General features: G+C 37.3%; 1 gene segment (V, D, J or C); it reads right to left on the bottom strand.

Annotated features, from left to right (window-relative positions):
• Positions 1-13,988: 13,988 nt before the first annotated feature.
• LOC125395286 (Ig heavy chain V region 23-like) lies at positions 13,989-14,569 on the bottom strand. The segment is given in 2 exon segments: positions 13,989-14,343; positions 14,433-14,569. Coding segments are annotated over 2 exon segments (375 nt in total).
• Positions 14,570-27,189: the final 12,620 nt, after the last annotated feature.

Raw genomic sequence — 27,189 nt, 5'->3', positions numbered from 1 at the left:
CCTGGACCTCTAATATCCTTAAATGTTACTGGCAAGTCTTTTTTTTTCAAAGTTTATTAAATTATGAAAGTTTCCATTTCCGCGCCTCCTCCCAACACCCTCCCACACCCCCCTCCCCCTCCTACTCCCCCTCCATCTCCAAGAGGAGTCAGGGACTCCAGCCCTGTGGGAAGTCCAAGTTCCTCCCCCCTCCCTCCAGGTCCAGGAAGGTGAGCATCCAAACAGACTGGATCCCAAAAATCCAGTATATGCAGAGGAAACAAGTCCCAGTGTCACCATCAATGGCCCCCCAGAAAGGCTCCGGGCCAGCCACATTCAGAAAATCTGGCTGGATCACATGCTCGTTCAGTCCCAGTCCAACTGGCCTTGGTGAACTCTCATTAGATCAGTCCCCTTGTATCAGTGGGTGATCGCACTTTTTTGAACTAGAATCTTATCCATCAACAGCAGGAGTTTATTCTGGACCTTGGTGATGTCACAATGGATTTCATTTAATAAATAACCTCTCCAGTGTTGTAACATAGAGATCTTACAGTCAACTAGACCATGCTCTCAGAATGTTATCATATTGGTAATGAAGATCAGAGAGATATCCACAAATATCAGCTGGGAACTGAACAACATTCTTAGCTTCTTCTGCTGTCTTCTAATCCTTAGAGAACTGGTGGATCCACAGTGCCCCCTGCTCACTTCTGTAAGTTCTCACACAGGTCTCTCACTAAGACTCTTCTTTCTCATCTTTGTAATATGCCTGGTGATGATGAGTAGGTATTAAAAAATGAATGATGAGCTGTGCCTCAAATGTTGTCTTCATGAACCACAATCCTTTTTCTAAGGGCAGTTAGATCGAGCTTTAGCAGTGACCACGTGTGATGCAGTGAGTTACCATAGAGGACAAGTGATGCAATAGAATTGTATTTGCTCTAAAATGTACTTGCCCCACTCATGCAGCTGCACTTGGAACAGAGAACTCACAAGAACATGAAGATGAAAAAATGTGGTAGTTACAGATAAGTTTTCAACTACAGAAAATATTTTCGTAATAGAGAAGTGACCAGAATTTAGGATCATTTGGACTGTGGTTCCATCTGTTTTCTAATTCTGCATTTGCATTATGGAGGGCTGTAGAGCTGTATGTGAAGAATAAAAGCAATTGTTTGTCCCCCTGCATGCATTTTTCTCGGTATAAAAGCTGTCTGTGTTCTCAGGCATCTTTCTCTTTGGATCTAGTTTTTCCATGTACAGCATCCACCAGAATTTAGGATCATTTGGACTGTGGTTCTATCTGTTTTCGAATTCGGCATTTGCATTATGGAGGGGTGTAGAGCTGTATGTGAAAAATAAAAGCAATTGTTTGTCCCTCTGCATGCATTTTTCTGGGTATAAATGCTGTCTGTGTTCTCAGGCATCTTTCCTTTCTCTTTGGATCTAGTTTTTCCATGTACAGCATCCACCAGAATTTAGGATCATTTGGACTGTGGTTCTATCTGTTTTCGAATTCGGCATTTGCATTATGGAGGGTTGTAGAGCTGTATGTGAAAAATAAAAGCATTTGTTTATCCCTCTGCATGCATTTTTCTGGGTATAAATGCTGTCTGTGTTCTCAGGCATCTTTCCTTTCTCTTTGGATCTAGTTTTTCCACGTACAGCATCCTCTTATTCATGGAAAGTCATGGCTATTGATTTTCAGAAACTTGGCTGTACTTAGTGAATGAGAGCTGTGCAACTGCCAACTTCAAGGAATTAGTGGAACCATTATATATATATATATATATATATATATATATATATATATATATATATAATGCTGTTTGTTGAGGTGAATTTGTGAATTTGTCTGGATCTAAGCAGAGTGATCATGAATTCAATGCATTTCACTTCCATACATGTTGATGTTGCATTAAAAAGTGTTTAGGGTCTCAAAGTACTGAGTTTTGAATTTCTTTATGTGATGTGCTTTGAATAACATGTATTCAAAGCTTGCTACAAAGAAGAACTGTTTAAACAAGGTCACTTTTTTAAAGTATGTTGCACTTTGTACATGCTTTTGTTGCATCTCCCTTTTCTAGTTATTATTGTCAGTTATTCTTTTTAAAACCATTACATAGTTACATGTATGTTGTTTGTATGACAGTGATACAAACAACATACATCCCTCAAATTAATAACATTATCTAAAGCTATTTAAAAACTCATCAAGTTTTGTGTTTCAGGTCTCCACAATTTTTCATCATCCACATGCATGATTATTCATGATTGCCTGGGGCTTTGAAAGATATTTTAGTCTTCCCTCTGTGTATCTTTACACATGTCTGAGAAACACTAATTGGAATGCTCTGACTGACAATTCTGCTCTAATACAACAAACAAGATTTCAAATTACCGGTAATCAGAAAAAAAATAGTTATACAATGTCCTGATTGTTCTAAGTTGGGTACCAAACTATTTTACAGAGGGATTCTCCTCACAGACAGACCAAATTACATCTAACCACTGATTACTACTATAATTCCAGAATCTTGCAAGCAAAAATATGTCCAAATCTGTACTAATGGCAAAAGAAGTACTTCTCCTTGTCAAATATCTTGGAATTTGTACCAGAAGAATGATGATTCAATTCATTTTTATTTACGGTAAATAAATTATTTTGCATGGTTTTATAGACAGAGTGAAGAATTGCACAGGAATTGTACAGAAGAGGAAGAACATTGATATAAATGTGTAAATATTGCTTCATTTGAGGACCTGACTGATTCTTAGAACCTGAAACAACTTTGAACTTTGTACTGAAACAGGCCTGTGTTTCAAAGAAAGGATAATGAGGGGCAGCTCTGCTTAGAGAAAATAAAAATGACCAAATATAGGAATAATCTAAATCTTAGAGATTGGCACTGGAAATAACACCATAATTACAGCATAGATTTGGATCATAAAACCCATCCTGATGATTTCATGTAGTACAGTGATAAATAAGCAGATGGAAACTAAAATATAATTTCTGCTTCAAGTAACAAAAACCTATCTGACTGTGTCTATGTATGAGTAAGTCAGGAAGGGAGCATTATCCTGTGATGGTGCTCCAAGTGTTCTAAGGAAGCATGTGAGCAGTGAAACATTTCGAAAAATCCATAGATTACTTTCTGGTTATTATCATTGCAGGGAGACAGAAATGATGAGAGATGGAATTAACAGTGCAGCAGGCAACTGACCAGATATTGCTGGGAACTCTCCAACCAGCTTGTTCCTGTGCATGTCAAAATCATAAACAAACATGATTTATCTTTCCATTATGTCTTTATTTATTGTTTACGAATCAATATACAATTCTGGAGAGAGGATTCTAGTGTTTAATTTAAATTTTCTTTGGTAAGAAATGTTTTTTAAACAATTCATTCTGATTATACTTTATCTGTTTCCAAAGTGATTCTAGATCCCCCTCACATCCCTAATAACCAAATACCACAATAAACATTCTTTTTCTATCTTTCTCTCTCACTCACAAATTCATAAAAGCATAAAATCAGAAACCAAAATATACAAAGAAAATATTAACAAGACAAAAGAATGCCTAAATTAAGTTATGTGAGCTGTAGAATTGTGGCACGTGCCTTTTATCCCATTGTTCGGGAGGCAGAGGCATTCCTTGATAGTGTGAGACCAGCCTCATGTACAAGAGCTAGTTAAGGACAGACTCTAAAACTTCAGAAAAACCCTGTCTCAAAAAAACAAAAAAAGAGTTATATGAAACATAATATCTACAAAATACCATTGTGTTAGTTTTGTGTTGGTTTAGGTACTTACTCATGTGAAGTATGTTTAATACAGTCAGTGACATTCCAATGAAGTGCACCAATTTTCCTTTGTATATATGTACCAATTGCAAACAGTTGCCAGGTTAGGGTTGCTATTCCATGTCCATTTACTCCTCTCTGCACTAGAATCCTATGTGGCATGATCCTGTGCAAACCTTGTGCTTACTTCCAGAATCTAGTGAGTTCTTGTGTGCATCAGTTCCATTGTGTCTGGAAAAGATTGTATTCATGATCTCATCCAATACCTCTGTCTCTTAAAGTCTTTCTACCTTCTCTTCTGCATCAGTCCCTGAGTCCTGAGGAGAACGATTTCTTAAATCACTCCATTTATGACTGAGTATGCGGATTGTCCATTTGAGATCATCTATGTTACTTTCCATATTTTGCAAGAAGAAGCTTCTCTAATGATAGTCATTTGAACCACAAATTAAAGTGCTTATATTGTCATGTCATTAGAAATTGTTTTATTATTGTATACTTTTAGCACAATGGTACTCAACTCCTTCCCTCCCACCCTTTAATGTAGTTCCTCTTGTTGTGGTGACCCCCAAATATAAAATTATTTTGTTGCTACTTCATAACTGTAAATTTTCCACTATGAATAATAATATAAATATCTGACATATAGTATATCTGATGTGTGATCTCTGTGAAAAAGTTCTTCAACTCCTGTGAAAGGGTTGTTTGACCCAAAGGGGTCACTCCCAACAGAGTGAAAGCTACTGCTTTACCAGAAAATTTAGTTTCCTCATAAGCCCACGACCTATCTTGTCTCAGGTTCTAGAATATTCTGGTAGTTTTAAGCATGGTTTGTGTTCATAAAGTGGGCTTTATATCCAATCAAAGAATGATCAATTACCCCCACAATGTCTGTACCTCTATTGCATCAGCATATCTCACAGGCAGGTTACCATTGTAGGTCACATTTTGTTGATAAGTTGATTCTCCTCTGAAAACATTCCATGTACCTTCTACCATAACAAACAATAGTCCATATGGATAGGACCTCTAGTTAGGGACCAATTCGAATTATGTGTATTCAACAGATATGCAAGTGTTGTCTGCGACAACACACTGTTACCCTCAGTTTTACTCCAAGTTTTCCTTGGAGGTGATAGCCTGGGATATTTTGTGTTTCCATGGATTCACTTTGGCCAATGACTCAATTATGGGTGCTTATCTAGAAATGCCAATCTTCCACTTAATCAGTAGTATAATACAGGTAAATGTTATAATAACCTTTAATCTGCTATTCTTGGTAATTGAGGACAAAGACTGAGTAGAATCACAGCTCTAAAACACCTGGGTTACTAAATATACACAAGTATTCTTAAAAATGCCAAACAGTCAGATTCCTATTTCTGAACAATTTGTAAAGGGGCATCCTTTTTAAACAAAATGTCTGGTTTCTAAAACTCAGAGTGAAATGAAACCCCCAGATGTTAGCAGGATAAATGTGTCTACTCCCAACCCGTTGAATTGAAGAAGGATGGTACAGAATTATGAACCATCCTGAAATATTGTGCAGCTGTCAACTGAGGCAGTGTCAATATGATCTCAGAGCTCATTAGTATATGGCTTTATCTGCAGTGTCCACAGTGGCTATCATGAGGAATACTCAATAGTTGAAGTTATTCTTAGATAGTGTGAGCTGGATCTTCAGGGACAGATTGTAATACTTATTATTATCCCATCAAATGTGTGTCAGCCACTCCAGACTCTTCCCTCAGTGCTGATGGATTAAACCTACACTCACAATAGAAATACTCAGTAAAAACCCAGAAAATGAGCAGGTCAGACTGAAAGTCTTGGAGGACTGCAACAACTCAGGGTCAGGGTCCTTCAGAGTACCCTGGGTCAGGAAATTTGTGGAGACCAAATCTGTGGGTAAGATTGGAATAGGTGAGAATATGAAAGTTTGTCCTTAGTGGGACTTGGCACTCACATGGCAGGAATCTCACCAGCAGGAATGAGGAAATAAGCCTGGACATGGCTGCACACCAGTGAGAACACATTCCCAGCTTTGGCTTTTCACCCAGGATTGGATGGAGTGAGGAGAGATTCACATACACTCAACAGGTGTTAACTCTGATGGTAGACTTAGGTTTTAAGACTCAGGAAGAGAAAGGCTGTGATGCAAGGAACAGAGAAGCCCTCAGGGAAGTTCACTTTTGTTCTCCATAGAAAGTAAGCAACATGGTAAGTCCCCAGGTCCCCATATACAGCACATCTTTTTTTTTAATTTACTTATTTATTTGTTTATAAAAATTTCCAGTTCCTCCCCTCCTCCCAATACCCTCCCATTCCTCCCACTCTCTCTCCTCCTCCCTCTCCAGTCTTAAGAGAAGTCAGGGTTTCCTGCCCTGAGGGAAGTTCAATTTCTCCCCCCTCCCTCCAGGTCTAGGAAGGTGAGCATCCAAACAGACTAGGATCCCAGAAAGCCAGTACATGCAGACGAAACAAGACCCAGTGCCATTGTCAATGACTTCTCAGTCAGCCCCCATGTCAGCCACATTCAGAGAATCCGGTTTGATCACATGCTCGTTCAGTCCAAGTCCAGCTGGCCTTGGTGAGATCTCATTAGATCAGTCCCCATGTATCAGTGGGTGAACGCACCCCTTGCGGTCCTTACTTCCTTTTTCATGTTCTCCCTCCTTCTGCTTGCTACACAAGAAAAATGACCCATCAGGGAGAATTTTCTGTTTAGTACAAAGTTGGTTTCTAATTAACTAATGAGTGTTTGAACACAGATACCTGCATGGGTGAACTGTTCTGCTCCCAGAAACCAAGAGTTATTAATGAACACTTCTGTATGGGCACAAGACATCTCTCTGTGATTTAATAATCAGGGAGGCTCCCCAGGTGTTGAGAACAGTAATAGTTATTGCCGGTGTTCTTGTTTGTTTACAGTAGCTCAATAGTTAGACCTTGTTTCTGAAAAGAATTTAAAATCTTAAAAGCTAAAAGTCGTGCATAACTCCAAGGAAAGAGTGACTTCCAGACACCACAGGACTGATGCACATATGAAGTCACAGAGACTGGAAAGCATGCCGAGTCTGCACAGATTTGATCCTAATGGGGTCTCAGTGATCAGAGAGGAACATGTACACAGGTTTTCATGCCTTAACCATGAAGCTCCATAATTGATTCATCCTTGCAATGGAAATGTTTGTTTTCTCTATTGGAGTATTATTGGGTGTATTTACTTCACTCAGGACTGGACCCAAGTCTTGCAGTAGATGACTAACACAGAATAAATACAATATTTTACAGATATTTTCTCTGATTTCACATTGTGCATTATTTCTTTTATCTTACTCATCTTTTATCTATATAAAATAATTTCATAGTTGAGTGTTGTTATGGATTATATGAGTGTAAGTTCCTGTTTTTGTTCCTTACATAAATGCTTTTCTATTTTAATTTTTCTTTTTTGACTGTTTGCTTTCTACAGAGAGAAAGAGGGAGTGTGAAATTGGGGGAGATTCAGTAATGAGAATATATTGTATAATTTTTTCAAAAAATTTATGAAATAAATTAAACTGAATAAAATTTTACAAGAATATACAAACCCATGTGGAGTTTGACAAGGAATCTTCACTATGTGAGACCACGAAAACATCATATTTTAATCACAGCTGTTGCAGGTCAGTTAACAGACTTTAAGAAAGGAAACCACAGAGGATACAGAAACCCCGCTGCACTTCACCTCATCTCTCTAATGGGAATTCTTAGCGTCTCTGTGCCCCCTGCTGGTTGTTTGTTGCATTACAATTTGATATGTCATGGCTTACACTGAATTTGCATAGTCTGGTTTAACTTGTAACACAGGCATGAAAAACAGTGTTCAGCTGCATATGTAAATGGGTTTTGATTATCCTGGAGATGCTGAAAGGATGTTTCAGAAATTGATTTTATATTATGAATAAATTATTATGAATGTCCATCTCAAAACTAGGCATCACCCTAGAGACAGTTGTATGTATTCAACTCTAGAAATCCCCCTTTGCAACCACAGGAAAAAGGAGAATCTTGGCTGCTTTCATTATACTATCTGTGGGAGCACCTGAAGTCAGAGAATCACACAGTCTTGAGCTTAGTTCATGCTCCCACCTATTTCCAGACACAAGAGCCAACAGAAAGAGGAGGCACCACTGTGGTATCTATAGATCAGTTAACAACTTCAGAAAAACATATAAAGAAGGAAGTAGAAATCCAGTGAATGTGTTGAGAGACATTACTGACTGATCAGATGTTACAGTCTATCATAGCCTGGCAGCATTCTCTAAGCTGGGCAACATGGAGATTTCCCTCCACACAGCACAAGTTTCCTGCTTAGGCTTATCTGGGAGATGTCTCGAGGCACAGAATTCCTGACTGATCTCAAAGATTACCCTTAACACATCTCCTGCAAATATTCTTCCCTTGATGAGCTACATAGTAATTAGGCAAGTGCTCTATAACTTTTATGCCTCAATCTGTTTCTCATGCTGCACATTTGACAGGCTCATAAGTATGGTTCCATTCTACCTTGACTCAGTTATGGTCAACAGTTACAATACCAGACATGACTAATATCCAGACTTGCTATTTCAGATGTGAAGAAGTAGATCTGGTTGGACTATATCTGGCAAAAAAAATGTTTTAGTAAATCATTTTAGGTGTTGAATAGTTTCAATTATGAAGAATGTTTTGGAATGTGCTCCCACAAATGATTTTTGAAAAGGAAGAAAAAGTATGCAATGGAAAAAAAGAAAGCTTCTTCAACAAATGGTGTTCTAAATAGTTGTCAACATGTAGAAGAGTGCAAATAGGTCAATATCTATCACTCTGCACAAAACTCAAGTCAAAGTTGACAAAAGACCTCAACATATAACCAGATACACTGAACCTGATAGAAGAGAAAGTAGGAAATAGCCTTGAACAAATTGGCACAGGAGAAAATTTCCTGAACGGAGCATCAATTGCACAGGCAATGAGATCACCAATTAACAAATGGCACCCTATGAAACTTAAAAGCCTTTGTAAGGCAAAGGAAACTATCAAAAATAACTAAATGGCAGTTTACAGAGTGGAAAAGATCTTTACCAACCCAACATCAAAGAGAGGGTTAACATTCAAAATATATAAAGAACTCAAGACTAGATATGAAAAGCAAATAATTCTGGTTGGCTATGACAAACAATGCTGCTATAAACATAGTTGAGCACATGACTTAAATGCTCCTCGACCACACCCTTCACGGTCCTGACTTCCTTGCTCATGTTCTCACTCCTTCTGCTCCTCATTTGGACCTTGGGAGTTTAGTCCACTGCTCCAGTGTGGGTCTCTATCTCTATCTCCATCCATCACCAGAAGAAGGTTCTATGGTAATAGTCAAGATATTCATCAGTGTGGCTATAGGACAAGGCCAGTTCAGGCACCCTTTCCTCTGCTGCTCAAGGAACAAGCTGGGGACAGCTCCTTGGACACCTAGGAACCCCTATAGATACAAGTCTTTTACCAACCATAAATGGCTTCCTTAATTAAGATATATACCACGAGGGGTGCATTCACCCACTGAGATGGTAGGACAGATCTAATGGGAGATCACCAAGGCCAGTTGGAATGGGACTGATGGAGCATGTGATCAAAACAGACTCTCTGAATGTGGCTGATGGTGGAGGCTGACTGAGAAACCAAGGACAATGGCTCTGGGTTTTGATTCTACTGCGTGGACAGCTTTGTGGGAACCTTGTCTGTTTGGATGCTCACCTTCCTGGACCTGGGGGGAGCAGGGAGGACCTTGGACTTCCCATAGGGTAGGGAACCCTGACTGCTCTTTGGCCTGGAGAAGGAGGGGTAGGGGGATTGCGAGAAGGGAAGGGGAAGGAAGTGGGAGGAGGGGAGAATGTTGAAATTTTTAATAAAAAAAATAAAATAAGTCATGGTACACAAAAAGTTAAAGGAAGTTTCTATATAGATATAAAACTTATAAAAATTATGGACCATAAAGAGTCTAAATAAAAGACTCAGTATACATATAATGCAAAATACCCTACAGAAAAAAAAGTAATTGAAATGCTTTTTTAGTGACCTCAGAGAGTTATGTTTTTCCCCCTTGTCTGCCCCAGAAAATTAAGTTGCACCCCCCCCAGATAAAAATGTCTAATACTTGCCTACACTGTGAGTTACTATCAAACCTTTAGCTGCTGGAGGTTGGACCTCGAGGCAGTAATACCTGCTGAATCATGAACGGGGATATAAAAGGATAAGCAAGAAGAGTTTCCAGGGTAGAGAAGCAGCTCTTATTGGATATTGTTCAAGACAGATGCATCTCCTTGTTACTTTAAAAAAAGAAGAGACAACCCTCTAATCATAGCCATAGCTTGGACCTCACTAAGGGTGCTGCAGACTCTTGGATATAAGAAAAGGCTGGGTAAGAAGAGTGAGAAGTAGGAATGGTAAAAATGAGATGGACTAACTCCTACGAAACACAAATGTACATAGATATTCTAAAAAGTGTCCCCATAAAGAAATGAAGAAGAAAGAGAGAGAGAGATGGGGGGGGGAAGATGGGCTGAGGGAGGTAGGAAGGAAAGGAAGGAAGAAAATTATATTAATGATCAAGAACATATTTTGTCAAAATTTTTGTGAAATTAATTAGTTCTTGGTTTTCAGACAATGGAAATTAAGATTTATAAGTTTAAGGAAAGCAGTTTAAAAGATATAAGCTGTTGTTAAACTAAACATTGTCCTGAAAATGTGTTTGTTCAAGTTGTTTCTTTGTGTGAACATATTAAGCAAACTCTGTCTACAGAAGCAGATCTTCCTGACAATGTTTCTAAAGAAATGTTTCCTATTAAGAAGCATGTCACTGTTACGACCCCTGTTTCTGTAGAACACCTTTCTAAGTCTCCTTTACTAAAGCATGGAGATTTAATTGTTCTGTTTCCAACAATGAGTTGGAAACATTTGATGACACTTCTAAAGAGCCTTTATAACCTCATGATGCCTCTGACTTAGAGAAAAAAACTGCAAAATATCATAATAAAGATTGGCCTCCACATTATAATATATCATCTGTTCTTCTTATAAAATAAGGGGGAGTCTTAAACATCATAGTTCAGGACTCTTAGGCATCCCTGTCACTGCCCAAGGAGCTGGTATTTGGAGACCTTTTTTTAAGGTACTTTCTTGTTAAATTCTAAAAGGTGATTCCCCCACCCTTATCTTAATCCCAACACTTGGGATAATTCTACTTACTCATTTCTCTTTCCCCTTCAGAGGTAAGTACCGCTATGGAGCTCCCTGTTTGTTTATTCTATGAGAAAAACCATACCGGTATGTCAGGTAGCTACCCTTAGCCCAACCTGATCCCCATCACATGGAGAGGGAAGTCTCTCCTCTGTAAATTGGGATATTTCTATCTGAGAAATCTATCAGTCTCTTTGGAGATTCCCAGATTGAAACACTTGTTACCAAGACACTTGCCCTCTCTGCTCTCTCCTAATTCCACTCATCTCCCTGCTTTTACTTCCTTGCCTCCCATAAAAGGTCTCTAAATCTAACAGGGATCAAACATAAAGTTGTAAATTTACAAAAAACATCTAACTTATACTGTTAAGAATGAATTTAATTAAATTGTGAGTTATTGAAGATATAGGTGCAAATGTGATTAAGCATGCAAAGTAATTTAAACAAACAATTCCTTAGTTATTCACTTGACATTTAAAATGTTCAAGTTTCCCACTATAGACAAAACTACTAGGTCTCTTGCTTGTTGCCAAGGCTCAGTTCAAATCACATACACTTTTGGGTCTCTTTCATTTTAATTGATACCTGGACCATTAAGATTATGTTTTAATTCATAATTTCTTGAAGAATGTAACTTTAAATAAAAACAACAACTTCCAGAGCCTTTAGATGACTTCTCATTTTTATTCCTAAGAAAAATTAACCCACTGACCTCACTTTCTATGGCTAATGTTATGACTAAAAGCAATTTGTATTGGTACTAAATTCCAAAATAAATAAATAAATAAACTCACCAAACTAGTTCAAAATAACTTTTTATTTTTCCTTTGTTTAAAGGAACTCACTCTCCAGTGACTACTTGATTAACCAACCACCTATGTCTCCTGACATAGATGGATAAAAAGCTATAAAATTTAAACTTAAACTATAAGGATAAAAAAGGATAAGGGAAATAAAAAGATATTTTAAGATATATAAACACAAAGTCATATAAGGTCTGAGGACCTAAGAGCTTAAATTATGATATGTAGGTCAAGGAAAATAAAGTATACACGAAATAAAAGTCTAATTTTGGTCTAAAGTTATGACAACATATATTAAGATCAAAAATGAGAAATATTAAGTAAGACATGTAGGTTTCAATTTGGGTGAAGTTTTAAGGTTTAAAGTATGGGGATATATGAAGGCTTAGATAAAAAATGTTTTGGGAAACAAAGAAAATAACTTAGGACATGTGAAATGCAAGTTACTGAAATAGATAAAAGCAAGTTATGAATATCTGAGGATGAGAAGATTTAAGTAATGATACAAAAGTGATTTGAGCTATGTAAACAAATAACATGTTTCAGACTTTTTTCAATTGCTATTCTGCTGTTACATTAGGACTCCAACAGTTCTTAATTTTGATATTAGTTAAAAAAAACTGATAAACTAGTATTCTGATTCTGACAAAATACCACCACTATTATTATAAACACAAATAATAAAAATATTAAGGGATTTTTTTCTTTTTATGAAGATTTTTATAGGCTTCAAAAGATCAACTTGAATTCACCAACACCCACAGGTCGAGAAAAGCTTAAGAAAATCCAACCAAGCTATGATTTGTTTCCCACAAGCCTATTTTCTTAATGGGAAAATTGGTTCATACTACAGAGCATGCTTATTGTCTCTCAAATATGTTATCCAAAATTGTTAAAAATATAGAAAACAGAGGACTTCATGATCATATCAGTGCTTTTGAGGAAGCTGTTCTTTAATAGGAAATCAGTTGAACAAAGTTAATCTTAGACTTAGTATTCAGTTTCATTCTATCTTTAAATGGATTTGTGTGACAGCTCTTCCATGTAATGATACATAATATGATTGGGGTCAAGTTCAGGCACATTTATGGGGTAGTTGGAATAATTATGTTTTATCTATGGATATAGATTCTTCCCTTTACCCGAAAATTTCTGACAGGCTCACTCTGTGTACAAAATATGACTGTCTCACCTTCCTTTATTATCTAAGTTGATATTGACTAGATGCCTCAAGAATGAATAGTGACTTGCTCTTCAGTTGATTTCCAAATCTCCATGAAACCCAGTCTTTTCTTTGGCATTGTTGGATATAGCTGTAGCAGTGAATTCTGGCGATGAAGTGAGTTGGTAGACAGCACAATTGATTGATAATGTTCACAAGTACTCAGCCATTCAAAAATCAAAAGACACTGTAGAACAAAGGTGACCACAAGTTTGACATCCAATGGCCTGTGAGAGGTAGACATATCAGTATAGTTCTATAAAGGTTTGAGACTGTGGGACAGGTTTCAGAGACTGGGAAGGAAGTAAATATGGGAGCAGGGAATAATGTATGATCTCAGAACCTACCTGAATTAACATGTACATACATTGATTTGATTAATGATTTTTGTGAAATGTAATGTAATCATACTTGACCAACTTACAGGAATTATATTATATGCAGTGCATTTGGACACATATCTAACATTCTAAGAGAATAGAACTTCTGCAGGAACACAAAACTAGAGTTAACTATAAACCTGGAGTCACGTAATGTTTCAGACCCTGAAGGACTTTTGTTTTCCCAGCAGTTTTCATTTGGACTTTACTGTTAAAAATCATATTTCAGTTTATTAAAAACTACCTTCAAAATGTCCCATTCACTTAGAATACAGAGATGGATATTTCATTATCATACTTCATAGTTTCCACTTTTTATTATTTTATTAATGTAGAAACATTTCAATGAATATGGTCATTGGTGAAGAGATTGTAAAGGTATGGTGTACACTAAATCATCACCCCTGCATTCAAAGATATAATTTTGAAAAGTTTTTTTCAAAAAAAGTGAGAGACAAAACAACATTCAGAAAGATTGATTCTGTGAATGTCTTAAGGCTCATCTTCTCTGTCATGTCAGTCGCAGGGGAGCTTCCTGCTCCTCCAGGGTTTCTGACACACTCAGGATGTGGTTGCAACACTGTGTCTTGTACAGTAATAGACTGCAGAGTCTTCAGATGTCAGGCTGCTGAGCTCCATGTAGGCTGTGCTGGAGGATGTGTCTGCAGTCAGTGTGGCCTTGCCCTGGAACTTCTCATTGTAGAGAGTACCACCATTACTAGGATTAATAACTCCAACCCACTTCAGGCCCTGTCCTGGACTCTGCATCACCCAGTGCATAAAGTAGTCAGTGAAAGTATAGCCTGAAGCCTTGCAGGACAATTTCACTGAGGTCCCAGGTTTTCCCAGTTCAGGCCCTGACTGATGAAACTGTACCTGGGAGTGGACACCTGTGAAGAAAAAGACAGCGTAGATCGTCAGTGACATTGTCACCTCAGTCCCTGTCTTCTGCTCAGGTTTGGAATTAGAAATTCCTTACCTGTCATTACTGACACAAGGAAGAGAATGATACAGCTCCATCCCATGGTGTGGGCCTTGTGTGCTCAGTGACTGTGGAGAAGACACTGATCATATGTTGTTGTCAGGTGTGGACATTCCTATATTTACCATAATAGACTCAGGAAATTTGCATATTCAAGAACAGGGGACTTCTTAAATAAGCACCTAGTTCAGTTTGAGAAGGTATCAGAGGAAACTTGAGTCAAGCAGCAGAATGGTGAAGTTCAAGTCCTAATACTGTCGGAAGAAATAAATTTCATACCATTCCCTCAGCTCTGCAGATGACAAGGGGACCCAAGCCCTCAATAGATTCTGGCCTGAGGCATTTGCTTCACTTTATGACAAGGTTGTCATATTGATTTATAGAAGGAGGTTGTGATGATAATGGTGGTGACTGTAAATTTCAAAACTTGCTGAATTTTGAGAAATTACAGCCTAAGTTCAGATAAATATAGGTAATATTTGCCATACCAGAAGGTTTCATGCAATAACTCATTGAAATGACCTAAAGAAACATACCTCAGAAATTTATGCAAATTGATGTTTAATGCATCACGATCTGCCATATCTTATGAAAATAAATATTGTGACTTTCAGCAGTCGATTGCAGCAATAAGACCTCACTATATATGTGACACAACAGGACTAGGTCATCTAAAAGAATAAGGAATTTACATCATCTAGACCTGGATGGAAGGGGGAGGAACTTGGACTTCCCACAAGTCGGGGAGCCCTTACTGCTCTTAGGACTAGGAAGGGAGGGGAGATGGGGATGGAGAGTGGAAAGGGAGGCGGGGAGGAGGTGGAAATTTTTAATAAATAAATAAATAAGTTGAAAACAAAGAAAGAAAAATCAACTTTAGATGAATCAACTCAGTATGAAGAAAAGTGTCCAACAAGTAAGGCAAAGAATCAGATAGATCCCATTTCCGGTGTTATTAATCCCAAAAGTATGCCAAGCTATTTAACCATAAGAGGTGTGCTGAGGACCTAAGGCAGTTCTACAGGATCCCTGATTTTCATGAACCCCATGAGTCCTCAGTAGTTAATTATTTGGACCGTGATCTCATGGTGTCTGTGTGTCCTCTGGTTTTTACAATCCTCCTCTCATTCCTTCGTAGACTCCATGAATTCCACAAATATTTAGCTATAGGACTATGTATCTGCTCCCATTAGTTGCTGGATGCATTCTCCTTGGTCTCAATGATGATGATTTTGTAAGGCTCCAGTCATAGAACACTCTGCAGACAGAAAACGCTAACTGTAGGTCAATGGTTTTACGGTTGGTTTGGTGTCCTAACACCTCCACTTTAGACCTTGCATGGTTACAGAAGGTATTCTATTCAGGAAAACTAGTACAATGGAAAATCTATGAAATCTATGAAGCTAATCCTACCAAAGATTTCTAGTAATAGGGGACACAGAGCCTGAACTGGCCATTTTTAAGTTTTTTTTTTAAAAAAAATTTACATTGTGTTCAATGGTGAAAGAAAGGCGCAAATAAACCAAAATGCATATAAGAACCATGGAGGACAGCTTATGAAATTCAATTCTCATTTCTACCAAGCTTACATGTAGACATATTTACTCAGTTACTTCATAGACTCTCATGCTACAATGTTGACTTGCTTGTTTGGTTGAGGTCTTGTGTTGGTAACTATAGCTGTTAAGTGTTCATTTGTCTATTAGCTATACCAGGTTTGAAGACAACATTTGATGGCTACCAATCCCACATTGTGGTTTTTAAATTTGATCCCATCTTTCTTTTGAAGATCCATGATTTTTGGGTGCAAAGTGTATACAGATGGCTCATCTGTGGATGGACACTCAATTTCCATTCTTACACTTTGACCAGGTATGAATGTCTACATTATTACGCACTGTACACAGAAGTTCATGTGATCATGGTTGAGAGTAGGACTAATCTATTGGTTGTAAAAATAAATATTTATATTGCAATTTGACTGCATGACTATTAGCAATGAAACTTGGATAGGGTCTACTACGGCCAATATCATCCCAAGCCATGGGCTTTTGAAATGTTTACTCAGATAAATATTTACAATGAACATAATTAGAATAAAGTTGATTACCACAAAACTCTCAGACACTAGTGGGTATATATTACTGTAAGGCTGTTATTGAAGACTACAGGATCTGGTATTTTACATGATCACTGATGTCCTTTCTCCCAATGCAGACCTTCCTACATTAGAAAAGGAAGCTGAGGAGAGAATTTCCCATTCAATTTCTGGTTGATATCTCTATGGTGTACAATAATACAGTCCTTAGCTCACAGTAAAATGCAGTTCACAACTTTAATGTTCTATTTTTACCTCAGAATGATTATAAACAAGAAAATAAATAATAACAAATGCATACTTGGTTGTGGAGAAAGGGTGACCCTCATGCACTATTGATGACAGTATACACTAGTGTCCTGATTTGGAAATTTCATCAAATAACTAAATAAAATTATTCTGTGCTCTAGGTTTATCCCTCCACGTACATACTCAAGAGACTACATCTTACTGTAAAGACACTAGCACATCAATATTTATTGTTTCTCTATTAACACCAGTTGGAAAATGCAATCAACCTAGATTTCCAACAAAGGACTAATAGATAATGAAATCTGGGCACATAAACAATAGGATATTACTCAGTAATAAAAGAAGAATCATGAACTCTCTAAATAAGTGATTGAAATGTACAAAATAATCTGAGTCAGGTCACACAGATCCATGAAGATAAATGTTCTCACTTATATTTGATTCCACGATTTGAATACTTGCTTTGTGTTTTTAATTTGTAGGAGTCAAGTGACCAGAAATGGGTCATTAGGGCCTAAGGAATTAAAGGAGATGGTATAATAAAACAGGGACAAAGGAAACCAGAGGGGGACCCTGGAGAAAGTCTCAAGAATGAAGTAGTACTTGGAAATTGAGAAATCAGGAATTGGTGTAAGACAAACCAAAATTAGAGGTGATAAGAAAACTATGTGCAAATATAGGATCCCACAGCAGAAGTAAAAAAAGAGAAAAAGATGGAGTGTGTGTTGCCTGACAAAATGAAGTGAGATTGCTTATAGTAAAGTTAGATGTAGTATGGAATAAAGGCAAACATAAATAACTTTTGTTGTTTTTACAAAAACAATATTGGGAAATAATAAACAGTAAATAGTTGCCTTGATCCAAATTTGCAGCTTTCTTTGGTTGACAATATTCTTTGTGTTTAGATAATAAAGTGATGAGAGAGCATTTATATCAAAACTAATGAATTTAAGAAAACTGTGGACAAACCTTGTTATAGCTAGATAAAATTGTAGTTCAGCTGTTAGTGCTATTTCAGAGGTCTGTTCTCACCACGATCCATGGTTATCTGGGTTATTGTAGAAGGCTTATTAGAAAGCATGAGTATGAAGTTTGAATTTTTTTTAACCTGTGAGCCTTTCAACAGAGATACCTGACTGGATGAACAGTTCTGCTTTCCAAAGACATGAGTTATCAATGAACATCTCAATGCCAAGATAGAATAATTCTTATAGAGTTATGGTCAGAGAGGACTAACAGGTCTAAAATCAGTATGGGCTATTGCAATTGTCCTTAGTTGCCCACAATAACTCAATAGTTAGATTTTATTTTGGGGAACAATTAAAATCTAAATAGATTGTAGAAACCAGACCATATGGGTATCTTTAAAATACTTTTTCCAACAGGACTGATGCAGACATGAACCTACAGGGATTGTGAAAGGATACACAATGCCTGCAAAGATTCAATCCAGATAGGTTTCCAGTAATGAGAGAGACAGAGACAGAGACAGACAGATAGAGGCTCTCAAAACAAAAACTTTCAGCAATTTTTCTGTCAAAGAAAGAATTATTTTTCTGTATTTGAGTCTCATTGGGTATATTAACCACAATTAAGTGTGGATCCATGCCCAGAAGTGTATGGCCAATACAAAATGACCTCACTTGTATGTTTGTAGATATTTTCTATCATATCAATTTATACTGCATTTCTTTTCATCTAATATGTTTTTTTTCTTAGTACTATGGTTCCAGGGTTGAATACTTTAGTTTCAGTTTCAGTTTCAGTTTCTCTTTCTCTCTCTCTCTCTCTCTCTCTCTCTCTCTCTCTCTCTTTCTGTCTTTCAGTGTGTTTCTTTGATCTGTATATTTTTGCTTGTTATAATCCTATTTTTAACTTGTTTTTTGCTTATGTGTTTGCTTTCTACAGAGAAAAAGAAATGGATGGTCCAGAGGTAGGAAGAATCTAGAAAAAGTTAGAAGATGGGAATCAGTAATTATATTGCATTAAATTTTATTTTAATAATATATAAACAGTAACAGAAAACTGAGAAAAATAAACAAGATGATTGAAACCTCTGAAAATTTTAATGAGTAAATTTTACTGTTCTTGAGCATGAAAACATATAAGGACACCACAGAGAATACAGAGTTATCTCCACTCAAACCTCATCTTTGTAATAGGGATTCTTGGTACCATTGTGCCCCCTTCTCTTTCTGAGAGCCCCTGTAGGTTAGTTTGTCAAGGTTTACACAGAAGTGGCATTATCTGCCATGAGCACCAGCATCCCAGCAACTTCAGTGTTCACAGAGATCAGCTGTAGAGAGAAATTGCTGTAATTCTTAGGTGATGCTCACTGGATATTTGAGAGATGGATTTTAAATTATGCATATATGATCGTCAGTGTCTCTCTCAATGCCAGGCTCTGCTTGGATGGATCAAGTTCTAGCTGTTCCTGCTTGCAATACACAAAATAAGGACAGTCCTGGGTATTTGCAGCTTTCATCTGGGGGAGAGCAAATGAACTCAGAGAAACTCAGTGAATCTTGAGTTCAGCTGTATTACCTCATGTGTTCACGTATGAATTTCTGAGCCACTCAGATACAGGAGTCAAAGAAAAAGCAGGCACATCTTTGGCACAGACAGACCAGGTAAAAACTCAAGAAAATTACTTTCACATTGAGAAGATAAAATTCAAGACAATTTGAAATATAACTTATTATATTTACCATAAAGTATTTGCATGTATTTAAGGGAATGGAAAGGGAGAAAGATACTTTGACAAGGATCCTCAAGTGTAGAAGTGTATCTCTTTAGACAGCTTTATCTCTCTCTGTCTACCTCTCTGAATTCAGGATCCTCTTTTTCTTGGACAGAGAATGTGTTAGTAAAACTCTACAGGAGTTGAATGTTTTCACAAGGAAGGATGAAATTGGAAGGTGCTTCCAGAAATGAGAAAATCCAAGAACACTACACAGTATTTTGTCAAAATAATTGTTTTATGTTCCAAAGTTAAATACAAGTGTTAACATAAAAATTCATGCTACAAAAGCCAAGCTACTCATGTATGTTTTCTTCTAATTTCTGTACCATGAGTCATTTGTGCCTAATATTCCAGGAGAAAGCAGCTTGAACCAGTCAGTTGAACGGTTTCTCTTCTATCACTGACCAAATTGGTATGATGTCATTGGGTCCTTCAGTTCATAGGGCAGTACCCTCAGGGCAACATATCATTATAAGGGAACAGGTCTCTATACAGTTCAAAATGCTGAATGGACTTAAGTTGGCATTTCTTCTTCTGCTCTAGTCAGAGTGATGTCCATAAGTCTTCACCTCATAGTCGAGTTTGGTAGGATGCTGACAGCTATCATGAGTGACAATATACAGGAGTCTTTGCCTGCTTAATCCATATGGCTTCACAGAGACAGCCTCCTCATAGAATGAAATTTATTCACAAAATTCTGGGCCCTGAAATTGTTGAGAGATGGCATGAGAGTTTGCTCCTAAGGTAAACCAATGTGAGTATTGCAGCATGTGCTGATCTGATGCAATGTCTGTGCAACTATGGGAGACTTTTCCAAAATACGTGAACACATTGATTTCTAGCATTCTCATCCACCTTTTACTTGTGGATTGTTTCCCAATACACATCTGACTGTGGCCTGGTTTAATTAACCATAGACGCACAGTAGTTTCTTGTGTTACTGTTTCTATGTTTGATGCATCTTCACCACTGAAGGGCCTGAGCATGACTTGCACTATTCCTGAGTCTCTTTGCAGATAGGTTTGCATCGGAAACCTGGATCATACCTTCTCACTCTGTTTCACACACAGATGGAAACACTATGTATTCCTCGGTGGTCAGATATCTCAGCTGACACAAGAACAGTATTTTGTTCAAATGTGTTTCTGCAGCTGTCTGAAGTGTCGGCTTGGTAATTTACCCATGGAGGAAGTTAGTAATAAGTTCTACAGTCCAGTCCTCTGAAACATAATGAATCAGTATCTGGAATTGCTATTGATAGAACACCTAGACTGTACAAATCAAGGAAATGTCTATGAAGGTTTATTAAATGTGGACCCAATACTTGTTATGAATGGGACACCTGAGGGCACAATTAGATCACTGAAAAGCATATAAAACAATTGCAGGCCATCAAAGTGTAATCATATGAAAATACTCATGAGAAAGACTTGACAAGCTGATTGATATCTGGATAAATTTAATGAAATGCGTATGAATATTTGTGGTTCTAAGGAAATATAGAGTCAATAATAGAATATGGTTATTTCCTATGTATTGATAAGAGAATTAAGTCAGACAAGATTTTATATGCTTTGAGTATATGAGGTCTAAAAGTTGAAAAAAGAACAAAATATAATTCCAGGATTCAGCAAGTAATAAGTAACCATCAGTTCTTCACTGAAAGTGAACTGTGTTCTGAAATCTCAGAGAGTAAGTGTTCTTGAAAAAGCAACTGTCATCACAGAAGGGAAACACAAAAAAGTATATGTGTACTCTGAGGTCATGAGATGTCCTAAATAGTAATGATATGCTCTGCTACTCACCAACTTATTTCTATCAACCCAACATTCATTATCATCTCAGAAGCCTGAGGTCACTTGCATGCAATATAAGATGCTGTGGTCCTTGCAGCAGAATTGTAAAGCAGCTATGTAGTTGAACCTTCAGTTAAAGGCTTGCAGCCATGTTGGATGCTATACTCTTTGTGCTTGCAGAATCTATTCACTTCTGAATTAGAATGTTCAAAATTTTTCTACATATTGATCAAACTACATATCACCATTGAAGAAAAATAGTAATGTGCTTTGGAAACTCACTGGTATTTTATGCATTATATCTTATTTTCAATTTTTATATAAATATGCTTATTTTACATCTTGTCTACAGTGTCCTGTTTCCTTCTCTCTTCCCAGTCCCTCCCCACACACATCCCTCTGTTCCACTCCTCCTCTATTTCTATTGAGGAAAGGCAGATCTCACTTGAGCATCAACATAATTTGGCTTATCAAGTTATAGTAAGATTAATCATCTCCCATGTACTTTGACTGGCCAAGGAGACACAGTATGACAAGTAGGGTCCCAAAGCCAGTAAAAGAGTTTTACACATCCCCTGTCCCCACTGTTAGGAATAACACAAGAGGATCAAGATATCTAATTCTAACATATATGCAGAGGATCTAGAGGATCTAGATCATTCCTTTGCAGTCTGTCTGGTTGCCAGTTCAGGATCTGGGAATCCCTATTACCTTATGTTAGTTGATGCTCTGAGTTTTCTTGTGGTGTCCATGAACCCTTGGGCTCCTACTATCCTTTCTCCACCTCTTCTGTAGGATTCTCAGTGGGTCTGCTTCTGTTTTCATATTTTTATGGATGATGCCTCTCTCAGAACAACTGGACATGACACCAATTAATGAGTATAACAGAATTTTAATTCAGCACACAGTTGCAATATTCTGACTTAGAACAGGAGGAGAATATTCACACTTGCTAAAAGTTATTATTAGGATGATAACATCTATTCACAGCGTTCAGATTTCTGATGGAGAGGAACTCTGTGATGGAAGAACAAGCAGGACCGGTCACTGTTCTCAGCTACCCTTCTCAATGACAAGCCCCAGAGATCACAGGTGCCATGAGTCTCCATGTTTATCCTTGCTTAGATATTCATTCAAACTGAGTATGTATCCCCAAACTGTAGAACAGATTATTGTGTCTCTGTGGTTCAATACAATACAATATGCTCGAGTGCAAAGCAGGGTACTGGGCCTTGGGACAACTATGAGTGTGGAACCTGTGATCAGCGGTTAATGTCTGAACATACCTCTCAGATCTCATGAATAAAAACTGGAATGATGAAATCATTTTTAATAGTAATTGAAAAGTAATTTTGGACATCTCCTGGGAATTAGAATTTGATTTACTAGGTAATCAAACACTTCTGCTCCAAGATATTGACCCAGTTACGATAGTAACCTGTGCTGATATCAATATCAACATGGGGATATGTATCAACTTAATAATATGATGCTTCCTCCTCTCTGAATCTTTTATGAAGTGTCACTAGGAAAATTCCTATGCAATAGAATTCATCCTTAGTCCTGTTACTTATTTATTCAAAACTTAATGACAATTTTGAACAAGTCTCCAAGTTATTCTTCTCTGTCCTCTCAGCAGCAAAGCAGCTTCTTGCTCCTTCAAAGTTTCTGACATGCCTCAGATGTGTGTTGTGACTCTGTGTCTTGCCCAGTAATAGATAACAGAGTCCACAGGTGTCAGGATGTTGAGCTTCATGTAGGCTGTGTTGAACATGGTGGATACATAGACTGTGGCTCTGCCCTCAAACTTTTTGCCTATAGTTTATTCTACCAATGGTTGGGAGTATGTTGCCAATCCCTTCAAGCCCACATGCTAGCATTTGCCTCACTCAACTCATATTAGAAATAGGGAAGACATGAATCAAAATCCTTGTAGGAATCCTTTACTGAAGCTTCAGACCCCTCAATTCAGATACAGACTTCTACAGATGAGCCTGATAATGGACTATTATGGAGAGGAAATAGTGGCTGTCACTGTCACTTTTCCCTCATTCCCCTCCTCAGGCCTAAGACTAAAGATTCACTTACCAGTAGCTGTTGCCACCAGGCTGAACATGACTCAGTGCCAGGCCATGTTGAAAACATGTGTGCTCAGGGACTAGGGACAAAAGTGTAATAATGTGCTGCTGTAGAGCTTATGGAGATCCTTTTATTAACAACCAGAAACTCTTTTATTTACAACCAGAACCTCTATAATATATATATATATATATATATATATATATATATATATATATATATATATTCATGAGGGAGGGTATTTGATCATTAATTGATCCTGTTTGTGACAGAACAAAAAGAAGATTCTGTTTTAGGTAGCAATGTGGTGAGATCTTAGTCTCAAATCTGTCTATAGAAATCCATTCTTTGCACTATCCTGGTCCTTGTGCACACAGAGCTCTTAACATCCCACTGAGAATCAGTTGATCACACAAAATAATGTGAACTACCCTTTAATGGTTCAAGGGACACCTGAATCTCCTTAGGGTCAGCAATTAATTGTGATGTGAGAAGATTCATTGGGATTTCCATGGTCCAATGAGAACCTAGCACAGAACATTGGAGACTGCTCTCCATAACAACACCAGTGATCAGCAGGACTATGGATACCTATGATATCAGCTGAGAAGTCTTGATATAATTTTTCACAAAATGTTTTTCAGGTTTGTGAGGCCTGCATAACCTTAATCTATGCTGATAAGTGCTTCATGCTTGTACAGAGACAATAGGAATGCAATGTGGTCTGTGGTGGGTTAACATATGGTTTCTATTTAACAAAGAACCTCTCTGGTGTTATAGCATGGATATTTCACATATCAACTACACCATAAGCTCTGAATGTAATAAAATCGACAATGGAAACCAGGGTCTGTTGAAATCTCAATGTACAACTTCCTGTTCTATTTCTGCTGCCATTTACTCCTTAGGGATTGGTGAGTCTACGATGACCCCTCCAGTCTTAGGCCCCGTTACTGTAACTTTGTCTATATTGTCAGACACAGTCCTCTTATAATGTCTCCTCCTTCTCTTTTTCATTCTCTAACTGCTGGTGTTGAGTAGATATTTAGTGAACAAATGATAAGAGGGGATTTCTTTTTTTCTGCATATTAAATTGTCCTGCAGTTCCATGGGTGGGGACAGAAATAACCTCTGTTATGAATGTTATGGCTGTATATTTGTGTCTACATACCTCAATTTTATTTCAACATATTTACTTTTATTTCTGTAATGTAATGTTTAAAATTAATTTAAAAGGTACTTAGGAACACGCTTTCTGCTCATTCCTGATTAACATCCAAACATAAGAACATGAATTTGATTCTACTATTCAAAAATAACAAGATAAACATTATTCAAAACACTGAAAACTATATTCACATATCTATTGGCTACCTTTGTTGAGAGTTTGTACAGACACTAACATTGTTCTCAGCATTCTAAGAGAAGTTTCTTAGTGCATTAGATTAATAAAGAAATCTGTAATTGGAATTCAGAAATATATAACTTCTGAGAATATATTATATTGGAGTGTTTGACCATAATGTAACAGTTATATCATCTCATCTATGTCTCAGAGGGTACAGGAGAATAGGGGCAGAAAACAAGTCAGATAAAAGCAGGAGAATGTGTGTGCGTCAGAGCTGTTTCTTATACATAACCTAGCTACGCATTCAAGAAGTAGCTGTAGTCGTATATGTTACTCCTGCAGAGGATTGGGAACCTCACTGGTTCATCACGGACGGTGGCTTCTTTTCATTTAATTGTTTCCTCTAATCTTTTCACAATACTTGCCATGTTGAATTTTCACATTGTTTTATTCCTTGCTGCAGAAGTTGTTTTCTTTTTCTCCCAAGTTCTGGGATTAAAGGTTTTGCCACCACACCTTGAACTCACAGAGGTCTACCTGCCTCTGTCTCCCACATGCTGGGATTAAAGCTGTGTACCACTAGACCCAACCACTCTCTAGCTTTCATTTTTATCTTAAGATCTTCACCCTTTTTCTTTTCTCTCCCAAGCCTGAATATATTTTTAACACACAGTAAACCACTTAGAGGATTTTTTTCTCTTTGAATCTATCTTTAGTGTATCTCTCTCTCTTTTTCTGACTATGTGAGTCTTTAATTTTCTAAGCAATATGGAGAGGATTAAAGCCATGGCTTTGATGGTTAGATGCAGCCCATTCCTTAGCTTTCCGAGATTCCAAGCTTATGTCGGAGGTTATCGGCTAGAGTCATGTTTATTGCCAAAAATCTATGTCCCTGACAGAAAACAAGCTGCAGCAGTCTGCTCACAAACCACACTCACATTCTCTGTTGCTGGACCTCCTTCCTGAAAGAGTCCAAGTTTGCACTGGCAGGATGGCCCAGAAAGCTGGCATTTTTAAATGGTGCAGCATTTTTCCTGCTGTGGCTGAAAACCAAAAAGCATGCAGTCAGCTTTTCATCAATACCATATAAGTGTTTTGTGGCAGGACCTCTTCAGAGAGATGCAAACACCACTTCTCAGTTAGAGGAAGTCCCATTTATTTGTTGTTGCTCTAAGTGTCTCTGTTACTGGTGTTATATTTAGGAATTGATCTCTGTACCCAAGCAATGAAGGATACTTCCCACTTTCTCTTTGATCAGGTTCAATGTGGATTGATTTTTGTTGAGGTGTTTAATCCATTTGAACTTAAGTTTTGTGCATAGGAATTTTTATGAATCTATTTTCATTCTTCTACACTGACATTGCCAAACTCTTTCTATGAAATTACAGTTACATGTATAGCAAAACCACACAAAGACTCAACAAAGAAATAGAATTACAGACCAATCTCCCTCATGAATATTAATTCAAAAATAATATTATATTGGCAAATCAGAACCAATAACACATCAAAAAATCATTCACCATGATTAAGTCAGCTTTATTCCAGTGATGCAGGGATGGTTCAACATATAAAAATTTATCTATGTGATCTACTATATAAATAAACTGAAAAAATAATAGAATCATCTCATTAAGTGCTGAAAAAGCATTTGACAAAATCCAACGCCCTTTTATGACAAAGATCTTGGAGAGATCAGAGATACAAGGAACATATATAAACATAATAAAAAAACAATATACTGTGAGTCAACAGTCAATATCAAATTAAATGGAGAGAAACTCAAAGTAATTCCACTAAAACCAGGATCAAGACAGGAACAAATCATCTCTGTTGAACATAGTGCTTAATGTTCTAACTAGAGGAATAAGACAACAAAGGAGATCAAGAGGATGCAAATTGGAAAAGAAGAGAATATGCAAATTTTATCTGTACTGAGATTTATTCTGAAGTTGCTAATGCCTCTCATACCATTGCTGATTTTATAAAAGCATTCCAAAATGATTGCACAAAGGAGTATAAAGCTCAAATTCTGTCAGTGTCCTTTGTAGCCTCCTATATGTTTTAAATGTGGAGGGATATAACCATTTTCAAATATAATATAAACAAAACCCTTATAATCATCCTCAGTATAGAAAAATTTCCTCTAAAATACTGGAAAAATGTAAAATGCAATCCATTCAGTGTCAATCAAGGAGTGGTGACAAAGACAATCAAATTTCAGGAAACAAGGGAATGAGCAACCAGGCTACTGATGACAGGATCAGTCCTCTACCATTCTCAGCTTGGTATCCTACTGTTCTTCCCCAGTGCTCTCTGTGCAGATCAGCTTGTTGTCAAAGTAACAGATCCCACACCCTATGGAACTCACAGCATGACACGCAGTTTCATCCCTAATTATAAGAGAGCTTCCTGATCCTCCAGGTTTTCTGACACAC

The sequence above is a fragment of the Myodes glareolus genome, chromosome 11 (assembly GCF_982192425.1).
Source record: "Myodes glareolus chromosome 11, mMyoGla1.1, whole genome shotgun sequence".
Lineage (NCBI taxonomy): Eukaryota > Metazoa > Chordata > Mammalia > Rodentia > Cricetidae > Myodes > Myodes glareolus.
This window is presented reverse-complemented; position numbering and strand designations above follow the sequence as displayed.